This window comes from Akebia trifoliata, chromosome 11 (genome assembly GCF_017979445.1).
Source record: "Akebia trifoliata isolate Shusen 1 chromosome 11, ASM1797944v1, whole genome shotgun sequence".
NCBI lineage: Eukaryota > Viridiplantae > Streptophyta > Magnoliopsida > Ranunculales > Lardizabalaceae > Akebia > Akebia trifoliata.
The window spans coordinates 48,203,274-48,218,276 of NC_141385.1; the positions used below are offsets into that span (position 1 = coordinate 48,203,274).

Below are 15,003 nucleotides of genomic sequence, written 5' to 3' on the forward strand. Positions count from 1 at the left end.
AGCTGTGGTCCTAGCTAATAGGATCTGAGTCAGATTCGGATAAAAAATCGAATATGGATATACTCATATCTTGCCTAAATCCGGCCCATTTTAAGCCCTACTTTTTACATGGATTGACTAGTTGTAAATCACCAAAGTAACGATTGAACAGCAACTTTAAAAAAAAAAATTGCTTTTATTTTAAAATTTTCATCCTCATACTTGCTTGCTCCACCTCATGAAAAAATTCATTGATTCAGTTGGACTAATAAAATCCATGGCAATTAAGTTAATGTTCAAACCTTCAAAACTAATCATTTAAAGCAAAAAAGGTCATGCAAATTTAGCAAAATCTCTAGATACTATAGTTTTATGTATAGGTGATTTTCTTCAAGTACTCTACCTGTTTATTTTAAGATGTATATGACACCTAGGTTTCAGTGGGGAGAGGTAAGAAAAATCACCAACTTCACCCTTTTTCCATACCATCAACCATGAGCTCAAGATAGGGATTTTTATCCTACTTGGTAGGAATGAAATCTCTTGCTACATCCACTCAAGGCCTTTATTTTTGGGATTGTTATCTTCATCATTTCCAAACTGGATGTAAATCAAATAAGCTATTTGAAGCCTGAGATGAACATCTATCACCATAACTTGAAATAATAAAAGATATGCAACAACTCCTAATATTGGATAATTATCATACTGATAAATCTATATCTATATATAATAAAATACAATTGTAGGGCCCACTTTTGTGGGGAGACAAACTTTCATCCAACTAGGATAAATATCTCGTCCAACTACAAATTTTGTAGGATCCATTTTATCGTCTTTCTTTTTCACCTCTAACTTTACTATATTTCTCTTCTATCTGACTTTATTGTATTTTATCTTTTACCCCTTAACATCAAATTTTTTAATAATGTTTCCTAACTTTTATTCTCACTTTTACCCCCTTAATCTCAAAGAGGGCACGAGTGAACTCTAATTAACTCATACAACACCAATGCAAAGAGCATATGAATCCATGAGTATATATAAAGAATTCCAAGATGAGTCAACTATGCACACAAACTCTATGGATAGGGGAGCTACTTTTGATAACAAAGGTAAGGTACTTAAGCTAGGCTCAGATGAGCCCTAGCTCAACCCTAAAGTGGTAAGTTGCACCTAGTTCGAGGAGACTTATCTTTATTTTAGGCTTGATAAAATTGATTATCTACTACGATAGCGCTCCATCCGTTGCTTGTTCCTCTTATACTCTCAAAGCCTACCTATTCTTTCTCTTGTTAGTCGAGTGGCTTCCTCTCTTGCAGATCCTCTCTTTCAAGCCCCGTGAAAGGGTCTCTAATTCTCTTCTTTGATTTTCGTGGGATTCTCTTCTTATACCAACTTTTTGAAAATGACAAAAACTTATCAGTCCATTTGAACAATTCTCATTTAATTTAAGTACATTTGTGAAAGGTTCGAAGTTGGCTAAACAAACCTTTTTTCTCCATTCCACTCTATCCAAAGCGAAGTTTCTTGTGATTGAGAATGATATAAAGATTCATGTAAAGAAGTGATCACTTTTCAGTTTGATACAACCCTTCTCCTTTATTTGGACTTGGGATCAGCAATGTACGCGAAAAGAAAGATTACATAAGCAGAGTTTATGGAAACAATGATCTACCAACCTAAAAATACAAAAATTTAAAACCAACACAATGAAAATCAGGTTTATAGAGTAATTCAAAAGATTAAATAGTCAAGTAAGAATGAAAGACTGGACATTCAAGTATAACCAAATAAAAGTAGCATTCAGATACTAAATTTAAAAAACAAAAAAAGGGTAAATTGAGGTCTTAAAATCACTCCAAGCCTCTGTTATACTTGTGAGGTTGGGTATTTTTCATCTAGAAGTCAATTTTTTAAGGACCATTTATTATATATTAATTAAAGATATATCAATGTTGATAGAAAAAGAAGTAAAAAAATAACAAATGCACCAGCCGGGAATCGAACCCGGGTCTGTACCGTGGCAGGGTACTATTCTACCACTAGACCACTGGTGCTTTTTGATTCTAAGTTATTAATTATTAAAGTAAATAACATTTAAATCTCCTTTAGAGTCAACCTTAAGAACATGGGGTGCATGCTTTTCATCGTTCTCATTATCAAAGCATTCTTTTAAATGCTGGTAGGTTTATTTAATTTTGTATAAAACCATTTAATGCGGCATAGGTTGGATAGTTGCCATCATCCAATTGGCTGATTTTTGGTTTCGACAAATTCCTATCATGCTCCATAACCATTATTATGTTCATATCAGCCTCACTACCTTAACCCATTTTCTTTTTTGTCTTTCGTTCTTTTAAAACCTTCAACTTACACATTTTAGGATTTTCGTTGAGCATGACCAAATCATCTAAATCTATCTTCACTTGGTGCATTATATGTAACTTCAAATAATAGATGAGATGTTCTATAATGCTTATCGATTTTTTTTCTTTCCATGCCATCCTCAGCAAATAAACCTTGAAAAACATTCCTAAAGAAATCTAGCCACGGCCCAGGAAGATCAAACCTGATTACAAACATTTCGATACACAGCGAAACAACAAACAAAATTGCACCAACCATCCAGAAAATGCCTCTTTTTTTTTTCCCCCATTAATAGTCACTAAGACATCCTGAGATCTTCAGATATACGACACATTACAAAATAGCGTTGCTTGTTAAAGATGAAAACAAAACGCTAAAAGAAATTTGGCAAATTAATTACTTTCCTAATAACTTATGCACAATTGTTTTGTATAAATTAAAATAAATAGTGTGTATAAACTAAAGATAAACAGTGTCATCAGATTTCAGTATCATTTTCATCATCGTCAGTCTCGTTATCCCAACCCAGCTCGAAGGAATTTGCCAACTTCATTAACTCTGTAAGCCCTGTGAGATCCTCTAAATAGTTGGGGTGGTTAATAGCTTGGAGGAGAAACTCCACTCCTCTTTTCCTGTATTCTGATACCACCTGAAATCATAAAAATACATATGAGCAATGCTAATAAGCTTTCACAGCCCGGTACTAATGACGTGCATGAACACTTGGGCGATAAAAAGAAGCCAACAGGAACTTTAGATGGATTGGTTTCAAGCAGATAATTCAAACATGAAATCGTAAGTATTGAAGTCTGTTACTCATCATGCTTATCAGCACAAAACAAGGCTTGAACTCGATGGCCATGACATCAACTAAAAGATTCTCACCATTGAGGCATGAGAAACGGATTTGTGAATGATTCTCTCTCTTTGCTAAAGATAACAATTTGAGATCAGGTGAGACTTACAGTGCTGCAACAAGCCGTACAACTGTTTGAGGAGTGACCTACGAGCGTCATCTGAGAGAACTGAGAAATAGAGCCTCGGATCTGATGGGGTAAGATACCAAGAGGTTGCTCGCTGTTCCCATTATAAGAGGTGGTGGCAATCTCACCTGGGGCAAGTATACTGCAAACACACACCCGAGTATGAAAACCCTATTTCGATTTGGAAATCTAATCTGACAGCAAAACAACAGAGCAGCTTTCGTTCGCATAGTTCCAAGGCTTACCCATCGGGTTGATGAAGAATTCCCACCAATAGTTCAACGGCAAGAGCAGAAGCAATTGGAGCAAGCCCTGGACGTGTAACAGTGCATTGCTGGTCTAATGTGCGGTTGGCAGTTGACTGCACAAAAAACAGCGTAATTATTGATACAGGTAGTATAGCTTCGGCTCAAGTATGCCAGAATACCACATATAAAGCTATTAAGAAAAATTACATCGATAGGTGCAACGACATCATTGCAGAAGTAACAACCCAACCGTTGTCCTCCATCTCTATCTTCTGTGGATAAGCTGTCTGTGTTAGCAGACAAAGCATCGACAGCTTCATTATTAACATCAGGGGAAAAACTGAGAGGACCAGCTCCATGACGCATAACTACATAGCTGTCAAACCCCAAAGCTGCAGTAATGGTAATCTGCACACAATTACAGATTATAATTTTATAAACACAACCCAAGAAGATAAACTTAGCCAGTCAATGTCCACAACAAAAATTATGCAGATAAACCTTGTTTGCATTAGCACAAAGAAGTGTTGGAAGCCATCGGCTTTCCCTTGTGTCAGTCAACAAGAAAACTACATCGTGAGAATCAATCAAATTATGAAGGCGTCTGCAATCTTCGAGCACGCTATCTTCCTCTTGGATCGGCACAGGATGTCCAGGCATTGGAATCGCCATCACAATACCTTCGCTTTCCTTAAAAATATCAAACCGATGTATGTTTTAGATAAAAGTCGCATTCCCCTGGTGGGCCTGGCCTATAAAGCAATACAGGATAAGAGAAAATACCGCAGCAGGAAATATTTGCTTGAGACTTCGAACAGCTGCCATGGCTTTCAACTCACCACCATTGAGGCAGTCATCAAATGTATACAGAGATTGTCTCAATGGGTTAGACATAGACACCCGGCCACTGTCAAGTAGCGTAATTTTCCGGACACCCCAAGCCTGCAAGTGAATATAGTTTTTTCATCTCCTGACAAATAGAATGGAGTAATATTTTTATTAAATTGTTTTTTTAAGTACTCACCATGAGCATTCGTGCAACCTGGCAGCCTAGCGTACCTGCTCCTAAAAGAAGACACTTAAGGCTAGACAAGATTTTTAGGTCCAGAGATGGCAAAGCACGCCATCTCATGAGTTTTAAGTTCAAATCCGCTGCGGAAACAGCTAACCTGTGAAAGCCTTCGGCAAATGCTTAAAAATGGGAAAAATAGAAACAGTAGACTTTTATTAAGAAAATGCATAAACAATATACCTCGTTGGGTCCATGGATTTAGCAAGTGTGATCCACCTGGATACCATCTTTCCTTTGTTTAGTTCCCATCCCACAACATTAGGAACAAATTGAGGATCATTCAGCCTAAAACAATTAATACTCAAAGTTTAGGAGGGGAATGGCCATGGAAACCAATTGAAGCTATAGATAACAATCAGAACAGATCCTTTACCCATTTTTTGCCGCTCTACCTTGTGGAGTGGAAACCAAGGCTTCACCAACAAGTGACAACCCCAGATCTGCAAATCCATGCTTTTCTCGATAGCATAGAAACTGAACCTTCTCCATATTCCATCTTGAACAGATAAGTGCAAGGAAGTTGCGAAGGGGCCAACTGGGATAGTTCGGAAGATTACATGGATCATAAAAACCAAAAAGAATCTGCCAACACAATATACAATAAAACCCACTAATTATGCTTTGAATATTGATTTCACATACAGAATTAATAAGTAAAGGTACACAAGATAACTGTCTTATATTAATCAATGAGTAGAGATATAGAATAAAGTTTCCTGCAATGCCAAAATGGTGTGAACAAACCTTTTGACCGTCACCTTGACAGGCCTCCCAATCTTTCAGAGGCCTAATCGTTGCATGGGAATTTAAAGTTATGCTAACCAGAAAGAACGGCACATCTGCAAAAGTTCCAATGATTATGTGAAGCTGTAGAGATTATGTGAAAGATCAAAGCATAAATAACACAAGCAACTGCCTGACCTGCTGTTGAACTTGTGTTACGCCATTCATTACAAGCTGCCGACACTGATTCCACCTATTAATTGTAATAACAAAGTTGGCATTACAAAGACACAGAAGGTAATCGATAAAGATGAACAGAACATATTTACAACAACATTTAACTCCTTGGCACCTCTTCTAGAGTAAAGCACTGCGAAGCTGGCCTTAAATCAATCAAGGTTGCTGGAGGATCAAGCACCAAAGCAGGGAAAGCAAACCAGTAATGGAACCTCCACTTTTTCAAATCAGCGAACGAGATTAGAAGGAACCTTGAAAGTACTGCACTCTCTTCCTCTGCTTTTCCAGAACGGATATCATCCCAAATCTAGTGGTAATGAGCACTGTTAGCTTTGGAAGTGAGACTTCAAACCATACGTTAGGGCTATTCTACTATCATATTAGAGGATTGTTTGAAACGAAGAGTAGAGAATAATCTGTAAAGCGTACTTTCTTTGCTTCTGCCTTCAAAAGGCTTTGTTTGTCAAGGGCATGGAAGTCCTCCAATGTATTTGTATTGTAAAGTATGCCCGGGACAGAACATCGGTTCCTATTACCACGAATTATTGTTGCTTCCGATGATGATTGTTCACCAGATTCAGGTGGCAAAGATTCGGTAAGAAGTGTTAAATGATTTGAAACTTGGGCATGTGAGCACGGTGCATAGAAACCTGCACACAAGTTCAGTTTGCATCTTACAATCCAAGACGCCAAAGTAGTAAAAAAATGGGCAGTGGGCTTATAAAGAAACTTAAGAGCAAGGCAAACCACCCTCTATTTCAATTTTTTTTTTTTTTTTTTTTTATAAGCAAAGAATTTTATTAAGAAAGAAAGAAAGAAAGAAAGAGAAAGGGTGATCGAGGTGACCAGCCCAAATACAAAGAAAAACTCAAAAAGCCTCACGACACTACAAGACTAAACCACTATGAGGCTACAAACCCTATCCCATCTTACAAGGAAATCTTCAAAAAAGAACCCACTAAAAACCTTAAAAAACATACCCCAGTAAAATAAGCGATTACTGAGAGAATCAAATCCTGGATAGGACGCTCTTTCCCTTCAAATATGAACCTATTCCTCTCCTTCCACAGAGTCCAACAGATTGCAAAAGAGTCCAACAGATTGCAAAAGGAGTAATGTTCCACAGGATCCTCTTAGCCTCGCCAAAAGAGGAGCCCCAATGAAGCCAAGACTCGGACAGGGATCGAATTGAACAGGGAAACAACCCAAAACACTAAACAAAAAAAGGAAATGATCCCAAAAGACCAAAATACCATTAATCTTTTATCATTTTGGTTAAACCCATTCAAAAATTGTGGAGATAGGACCAATTTTCAATAAATGTAAGTTTTATATAAATTGTAGAAATCACGTAATTAATTCATCTTTCTATGTGTTCCGTTACAATCTGCGGAGGGATGCAATGCTTCTCGTCCCAATGTCTCAAACCCGTTTGAATTATAATCCAACCTTATGATGAAGTCCTAGCTTCACAATATAAAGATTAAATTTTTAGAATTTTTCTTGAAAACTCATATTTAATCTTATATTTGGAGAATTTACACTCTATTTGGATCAAATTATTTCATAACAATTTATTTATTTCAACAAACACTAAATCCCAAATTAAACCCTACGATTCTAGAAATCTTAAACAAACATCACACGTCAATTCTTCAATAATCTTCAGCTTAAACAGAAAAGAGTGATCTTTTTTCCCAGAAAATCCAAAAAAAAAAAAACTAATTGAATTCAATTTTCATGCAATCTCCCTCGCATCCTCGATTCATTAACAAATCTCGACAAAAATAACTAATCGAAAATAGTTAAGACGCCAACTACATCGAAAAACCACAGAGATCAAGATTCCACAAAAGATGGAAACAACATCAACAGCAATCAAGAATCATTAAAAATCAAATAATAAATAATAGAGAGTGAGATACAGATAGAGCGAGTGAAAGAAAGCTTACCAGTGATGTTAATGGGAGATTGATCTATCCCTAATGTATCGAGCTTCAGAGAAGATAATCTTCGCCAGAAACCCTCGTCAACTAAGCTCTGAAAGGGCGCGAACTGAAGAATAACAGGTCCCCTCTCGTTCTCCGCCATTGCTAGGGTTTCTTCGTTCTTCTTCAGCTCTTCTTCTCTCTTTCTCAGCTCTCGATCGGCTTTGCTCCTTTATCAGCGGGTCGTCGTCTCGACTCGAAACTCAAACAGGGTCAACCAGGTAGATCATTAACTCGTTTCTGTACTACGTAACCAGATGCAACTCGTTTGAGACGTTCGAACGAAGTACTTTGCAAAAATTATGGAATCGGTCTCTTTTTAAAGCAGGCGAGTTTGATTGATTCGAAGACTTCGCACAATATCTGTTTCAACTTTCAATCAGTGTTTTAAAAACCGAATTGAACCGACGGTCCGACCGGATTTTGAAAAAATATCGGTTCAATTCACTCTGAACCAATATTTTATAAATAACCTTCGATTTTTGTGAAAATCAAGGGTTCAACCATAAAAATTATCGGCTCTCATGAACCGATTCTTCAAAACTTAAAAATATTATTATTAAAAAAGTCGATTTTATTAGGAATTTTAAAGGAAAGAAGTTGAAAACATTTGAAGATTTGAATAAAATACAATAATTTCAAGAAAACTATTTAATCCTTTTTGTGTGTTTTTTTATGCATTTGTTAAAACATTGAGTCTCTGGTAGTAAATTACTTAAATGCTCTCATTTTTAATTTTTAGGAAAAAAAAATCTAAATTCAAAGTTCTTTTCTAAATGCAGATTATCAAGTAAGTCAATCTCTATCTATATTATACATGGATTCAACCTCATTTTGAGTTCATTCGAGAAAATTTCTAATTTTCTATGTAAAACTTCAACGTTTTTATTTTTTTCAAAAAATTTATTTCTTTCAAAAATCAATATTTGTAGAGAATGTTCAAAAAAAAATTTATATCAAAATTTATGCAGTTTTCTAGCCCAAAAAAAAAAAAAAAGGGTTGAGATTAGAAAATTGAAATTGATAGAATCTAAGGTTGAAGAAGAAAAGAAAAGAAAACTTGAAAATGACTGGTTTTCGATGAGGAAAAAATAATGGAGGTTTTTTCACAATATGTTCAAGATGAAGGCCATTTAGGTCAATTTAACTACATTTATTGTGGGTATATCAGAAATTCTCGGATTGAAAACTGACGTGGTATGCATGTGTGACTTCGTGGCACGTATGTGTGACTTTACACATCTCTATGAGGCGCATGGTTTTAAAACTTAGTTTTGCATTTCGTCTTGTCCATGCTAGATATCGAGTCATTTCGGACGAGTTTTCCAATACGTTTGAGATGTCTCGTCCAATAAAATTTAAAAATGCACATGGGGTATTAAATCTCATTTGAAAATTTGACTTGTCCATTCGTCTCGTTCATGCCTAATATCGAGATGACTCGGATGATATGTCTCAGTCTCGAACAAATTTTGAAACCATTTGGGCGAAGTGTTGCATCAAACTCGCCTCCCTTTTTAATGTTTAAGAAAGTATTTCTAGTTTGCTTAATATATTTCTTCATTGCTTGTAGTTTTTTTTTTTTTTCAATAATTAAGTTCTACTATAAAAATAATAAATATTTATTAAAACACGTTATTATTTTGGGAAAGTTTGAGTTGTGAATTAATTGGAGATTTTCCTGAGGAAAAGGGAATGTCATAAGGTTCCAAAGCTGCAATCCTAACCCTTGATTATGAAACTAGATAGAGTCATGCTGGAGTGGCCTCAAGATTGAACCTCATATCGCACATCTTGACATGAAAGTGGATAAGAATCATAGATGCTTTTTCACTTGTATCTCGAGAAAAAACATCTATGGTTCTCATACACTTTTCTGTTAGAGTGTGTGATATGAGGTTCAATCTTGAGGTCACTTCAACATTATTCAACTAAATATTCTGATTCAACCTCAACTCTTCTTCGTAAAAACTACTTTCTATCTGATCTTCTCTTCTCACAAACGTTTCATAATCAAGACATCAAAGTTTTTAGTTCTTTTATTACCTTGCATTGTTTTGTTTCGAAACAAAGTTAATTAATACATATCGAAAATGGGGTACATATTGAAACATTCAGAAAGAATCATGAAAATCTGATTATTTTCAAAAAGGAAAATGCCAAACTTACTTCTCCGTAAAATTATTTTTATTATTTATTTTTATACAAAAGATGTTCTTTATTTTAAAGAAAATTGTTGGAGATGCTCTAACATGATAGGTCATGTTAACATTGTATCTATTTTCCTTGTATCTAGAGGGAAAAATCTATTGTCATTTGCCCATTGCTACGTCAACATAATATTGAGTTCAGTGTCAAAGGAAGTCAATTTAGAACAACTTTTTCAAAAATCTTGTTTATAACAAGCTACAATTATGAATTCAACTGATAAAGTTAAATATATATATGGGAGTAAACTCATCTTCAAGGAAAAGTACACATTTAAGTCTATCATTGGACAAATAAAGGGTGAGGGGTCATGATTAAAGATGGTTGTCAAGGTGCCTCATGTGGATTACTTGATTGATGGCGGTTTCTTTATGGGCTGCAATTCTTGGGAAACTACTTATACTCATAAAATGGGTTTAAAGTGAGTTACTAAAATAAGAAAAAGAATCGTAATAATCTGACTTCTCCATGTGGCACACTCAATCAACTCTTGACGTGACAAGTTTGGAAATCATAGATATGTACATCTCAAGATACAAAATTGCACTTCCCCATAAAAAGTATATCCTGAGGGAATTGTGTATCCCAAGGTGTACAAATCTACGATCCTAAACTTGTCACATCAGGAGAGTCAATTGAGTGTGCCACGTGGGATAATAAGATTATCACGACTCTAAGAAAAACTTGGTGAAATGTGTATAAGCAAAAATTCATTTTTTAAATAAAAAAAGAACCTTTAATTTTCTTTCACCTTGTGAAAATGCTTTGTTGCAAACTTAATTGGGATAGGTCTAATGAAAGATCCGCCTATAGGATAATGCTGAAGTGACCATCTCACATCTTGACATGAAAGTCTATGAAAATCATAGATGCTTTTCATCGAGATATGAGTGAAGAAGCATCTATGATTCCTACACTCTTTCACGTCAAGATGTGCGATATGAGATACAATCTTGAGGTCACTTCAGCACGACTCTAAAGTCAATTGTGACTTCAGTGATGTGCGTATCTATACACGCTTCGCATAGCTTCTCATGTAAGGAGCTTGCCTCAAACTCAAACTCATGTGACTCCTAAAGTGAGGCAACATTATATTTCGAATGATTGTTTCATATATATTTCCTTTTACTTGGAGGATCCTATTTTTAATCCTTTAAACTAATGTACTCACTAAATATCATGATAATGATTGCTTTGTTGATCTCCATAAACAAAAAAATATACAAAATAAATAAACAATAGCTTATTATAATTTTGGCATGTGGGGCCATGGCATTATCTATATAACAAAACATAATTGTAGGGTCCACGATTACTACAAACATCTCGTTCAGGTACAATTTTTGTATGGCCCATTTTATTTTTTTTACTTTTCACCCCTTTAATTTGACATGTGTTTCTCTTTTTTACTTTTTTAATTTATTTTATTATTTTTCATCTTTTATCTTTTTAATCTCAATTTTTTTTAATAATCCCTCTCTAATTTTTTTTTTTTTTTAAATACTTTTACCTCGTTCACCCCAAAGAGGATGCATGTATCGTAGGAGAATGATATGTAAAAAAAAAAATTATCATTTTTTAATAAAACATCGAAATAAAAAATCGACAACCTAACTATGCGAAGAAGATGAGAAAAATGATAGTTTGGGTATTTCAAAGGCATTTTAACATGATGAGATCCCGGGACAAAGAAAAAGTTTGCTAAATGAACTATTTATATATTGCCCTAAACTTAGGGACCATTTGGAATATATAGGGTATCAGGGGTTCTTAGAGGCTCAAATGGTACTTTTGATGGTTAGGATTAATCAATCAATACCAATCAAGAATCTTGTTCATGCATTCAACTAAAGTGGAGACTATCCCTTAATCACTTTTTAGGTTATAGTAGGTAAATTCTTCATCTCCTAAGCATCCTTCCTGTTTGCTGGTAGTTAGAGACAATGACAGATCATATGTGCCACGTCTCTCGCCTTGGATCATGCCACGTGTTAATTTATATTAAAACAGGTAATAAAATACACAAACTAGGAAATAAGAAATAATGAAACAGACTTTCCCCATATAGAAATCTAGGCTTGCGTGAGCGTTTTCTAGGAAAATGTAAACGGGCATATAACAATAATGATCCTGTACTCCAGGGTATTGGATAGCTAACCAACTCTATGTCTCCATTCTGGGCCACAAGACATATTCTTCGGACCCACCAACTCAAATCACCCATTTCTCTTTGAACCCAATTTTCTAACAAATTTTCAATTGGTCCAATCCGAGTTTCACTCTAGTGGGGGTTTCACATCTTGGGCACTGTGATATAAAAAATATAAAATAATCATCAATTGGGATGATCTTCCATGTGGGTCCATAGAGTGTGTGGACATGAAAGGGTGGCCACATAGCTACCTAACTCTCTGAAGTATAGGATCTATATTTCCAAAAGACAACCTCACATTTCTTGAAATTACCAAACTACCATGTAAGGGCTGTGAGAGAAGAAACTACACAGCTGTCAGTTGGGGGAGCTGGTGAGGCCACCAATACCAACCATACTTAGTCAATATTCAGTTCACCTGAATAGCTTTGCCATCTCTTTGGGTTTGAAACCTCCAAACTCCTTACACCAAATCCAAAACACAAGAAATCCTCAAAAACTCAGAAAGAAACCAAGTCAAGCTGAACTTCATGCATGCAAAAGTAACATAATTAGAGCTAACTTGTATTGAAATAGCCTGTTTGGTGTGTTAGCTCATCTCCTCTTTCCTCCCCTTACTTCACATCTCTCCTGATCTCTATCTTTCTCTGTTTCTCTCTATCACTCCCTCCCTTCCTCCATGGAATTGCCAGTAAGAACTCCAGTTTCGGGTGGCCGAAAAACCCAATATAAAATAGAAACCAAGAAAATTTCTTACAAGTTATGCAGACAAATTGATGATTTCAATTGGGTTTGCTGTGGGAGGACTACTAATCCTAGTAAGTACATTTTAGAGAGTGTAAGTTGTGAAGTTAAACCAGGGAAGATCACCGCAATTGCCGGTCCTAGCGGGGCTGGGAAGACTACGTTATTGGAAATTCTCGCCGGAATGATACCACAAAGTAGAGTCTTGGGTTGGATTCTAGTGAACGATTCGCCAATGGATGCTACACATTTTCGGAGGATCTCGGGGTATGTCACACAAGACGATGCTTTGTTTCCATTGCTTACCGTTGAAGAGACGCTTATGTATAGTGCCCGTCTAAGGCTAAGCAGCGGACGTAATGAGACAAAGGGTAGAGTCTGGCAACTCTTGAAGGAGCTTGGGTTGGATCATATCGCTGGTTCGAGAATTGGTAGTGGGATTTCAGGTGGTGAGAAGCGTAGGGTCTCGATCGGGGTGGATTTAGTCCATGATCCGGCTATTCTTTTGATCGATGAACCAACATCGGGATTGGATTCAGCTTCGGCTCTTCATGTTGTTTCATTGCTTAAATCTATGGTGGTGAATCAAGGTAAGACGATTGTCTTAACTATCCATCAACCTGGTTTTCGGATTCTTGAACTTATCGATCACCTCGTGTTGCTATCAAATGGAATTGTTCTTCACCATGGGTCACCGCAGTTTCTCGAAGAGCGTCTTAGGGTTGCTGGCCATTACATTCCTCGGCATGTCAATGTGCTTGAATTCGCCATCGATTCCATGGAAAGCCTAGTTATCAAAACTTCCATAACCCACGATGACCAAAACTTTCTTGAGGACAAAGATAATGAAAACTACATTGAAGATTTGATGAGAATTTCGAAATCAAAGTTTGTTAAAGCAAAGAGTTTGGTCTATCCAAATTCTCGATACGAAGAGGTCTTAATACTAAGCCAAAGATTCTGCAACAACATATTTAGAACCAATCAATTATTTGCTGCAAGAATGATTCAGTCACTAATGGCTGGATTCGTGCTAGGGACGATATTCATGAATGCTACCAATGATCGTGGGCAGCTATCATTACAAACCCAAGTCGGATTCTTCGCCTTCACCCTTACTTTCTTGCTCTCTACCACAACAGAAGGCTTACCAATTTTCTTGCAAGAGAGGAGAATTTTAATGAAAGAGACCTCAAGAGGTGCCTACAGAGCTTCTTCTTATGTTATAGCGAACACCCTCGTCTTCCTTCCATTCCTGCTTACCGTTGCTCTTCTCTATACTACTCCCGTCTATTGGCTTGTCAGATTAAGGAGGGATATCGATGGGTTTCTCTACTTCTCTCTAGTGGTTTGGATGGTTGTCTTGATGTCAAATTCTTTCGTTGCCTGTTTCAGTGCTCTCGTGCCAAATTTCATCATGGGGACTTCATTGATTGCTGGGTTTATGGGTTCATTTTTCCTCTTTTCGGGGTATTTTATATCGAAGAAGAACATACCAACGTATTGGATTTTCATGCACTATTTGAGTTTGTTTAAGTACCCATTTGAGTGTTTTATGTTAAATGAGTATGGAGGAGAGAAAGGGAGGAGGAGATGTGTGCAAAGTGAGAGAGGAGAATGTATTCTTTATGGAGATGGTTTCTTGCGACAGCAAGGTGTGATAGAGTCACAGAAATGGAGCAATTTAGGTGTCATGTTGGGTTTCATATTTGGGTATAGAGTACTGTGTTTTTTAATTCTATGGGTCAGATGTTACAAGACCAAAGTCTAGAGAATTTTTCTTACCCATCAAATGAAAAGAGGGGAGAAAAAAAAATGTTAGTTTTTATTCTTATTTTTTATAAATAAGTTATCTTTACTGTAATTCAATTGATTTATGATTATTTTCACAAATGTTTGTTTCATTTGGATGTTTTGAGTGAAGGAGGGAAGGGAGAGGTTTTATTTGGGTCTGACCTAAAAGAAGGTCAATAGTACATGAATTAAGATAATAAAAGTGGACATAAACTCGTTTTCAATGACAAAAGACATAGATTGGTACAATTGAATAACGAAATATGATAAGTTTTATTGATCCCAGATCTTTGGGAGAAAGTTTTGTTAGCCTCAAAATGAAATATTGACCCCAATACATTGAAAATCTTAGAATATTACAGTTGAATCCATTTATAAAGTAAAATTACTTAAAGGACCTTGGGGTGGAGGGATTTCTTTCTAAATATATAGCACCTAAGTTTTAGGGCTTCTCTGAATAGTCCATTTAGTAAAACTTTTCTTTGTAATCACTCCTTCAACCTCA

The 15,003-nt window shown here is 36.0% G+C and overlaps 2 protein-coding genes and 1 non-coding gene across 3 annotated transcripts; 1 reads left to right on the forward strand and 2 right to left on the reverse strand.

The window, feature by feature from the left end:
- Nucleotides 1-1,968: 1,968 nt before the first annotated feature.
- TRNAG-GCC (transfer RNA glycine (anticodon GCC)) lies at nt 1,969-2,039 on the reverse strand. The gene has a single exon. It is a non-coding gene; the product is annotated as a tRNA-Gly (tRNA).
- Nucleotides 2,040-2,619: 580 nt separating this feature from the next.
- Nucleotides 2,620-7,891, reverse strand: APG7 (ThiF family protein). The gene is made up of 14 exons (XM_086459948.1): nt 7,565-7,891; nt 6,042-6,262; nt 5,728-5,919; nt 5,574-5,628; nt 5,397-5,491; nt 5,026-5,234; nt 4,833-4,937; nt 4,605-4,749; nt 4,364-4,522; nt 4,082-4,270; nt 3,788-3,988; nt 3,578-3,693; nt 3,315-3,474; nt 2,620-2,998 (listed from the first exon to the last, which is right to left on the reverse strand). The coding sequence occupies exons 1-14, from the start codon at nt 7,701-7,703 to the stop codon at nt 2,828-2,830; spliced, it is 2,157 nt and encodes a 718-aa protein (XP_086316074.1). The 5' UTR covers nt 7,704-7,891; the 3' UTR covers nt 2,620-2,827.
- A 4,483-nt stretch (nt 7,892-12,374) lies between these two features.
- Nucleotides 12,375-14,582, forward strand: ABCG10 (ABC-2 type transporter family protein). The gene has a single exon (XM_086459452.1). The coding sequence runs from the start codon at nt 12,640-12,642 to the stop codon at nt 14,473-14,475; it is 1,836 nt and encodes a 611-aa protein (XP_086315578.1). The 5' UTR covers nt 12,375-12,639; the 3' UTR covers nt 14,476-14,582.
- Nucleotides 14,583-15,003: the final 421 nt, after the last annotated feature.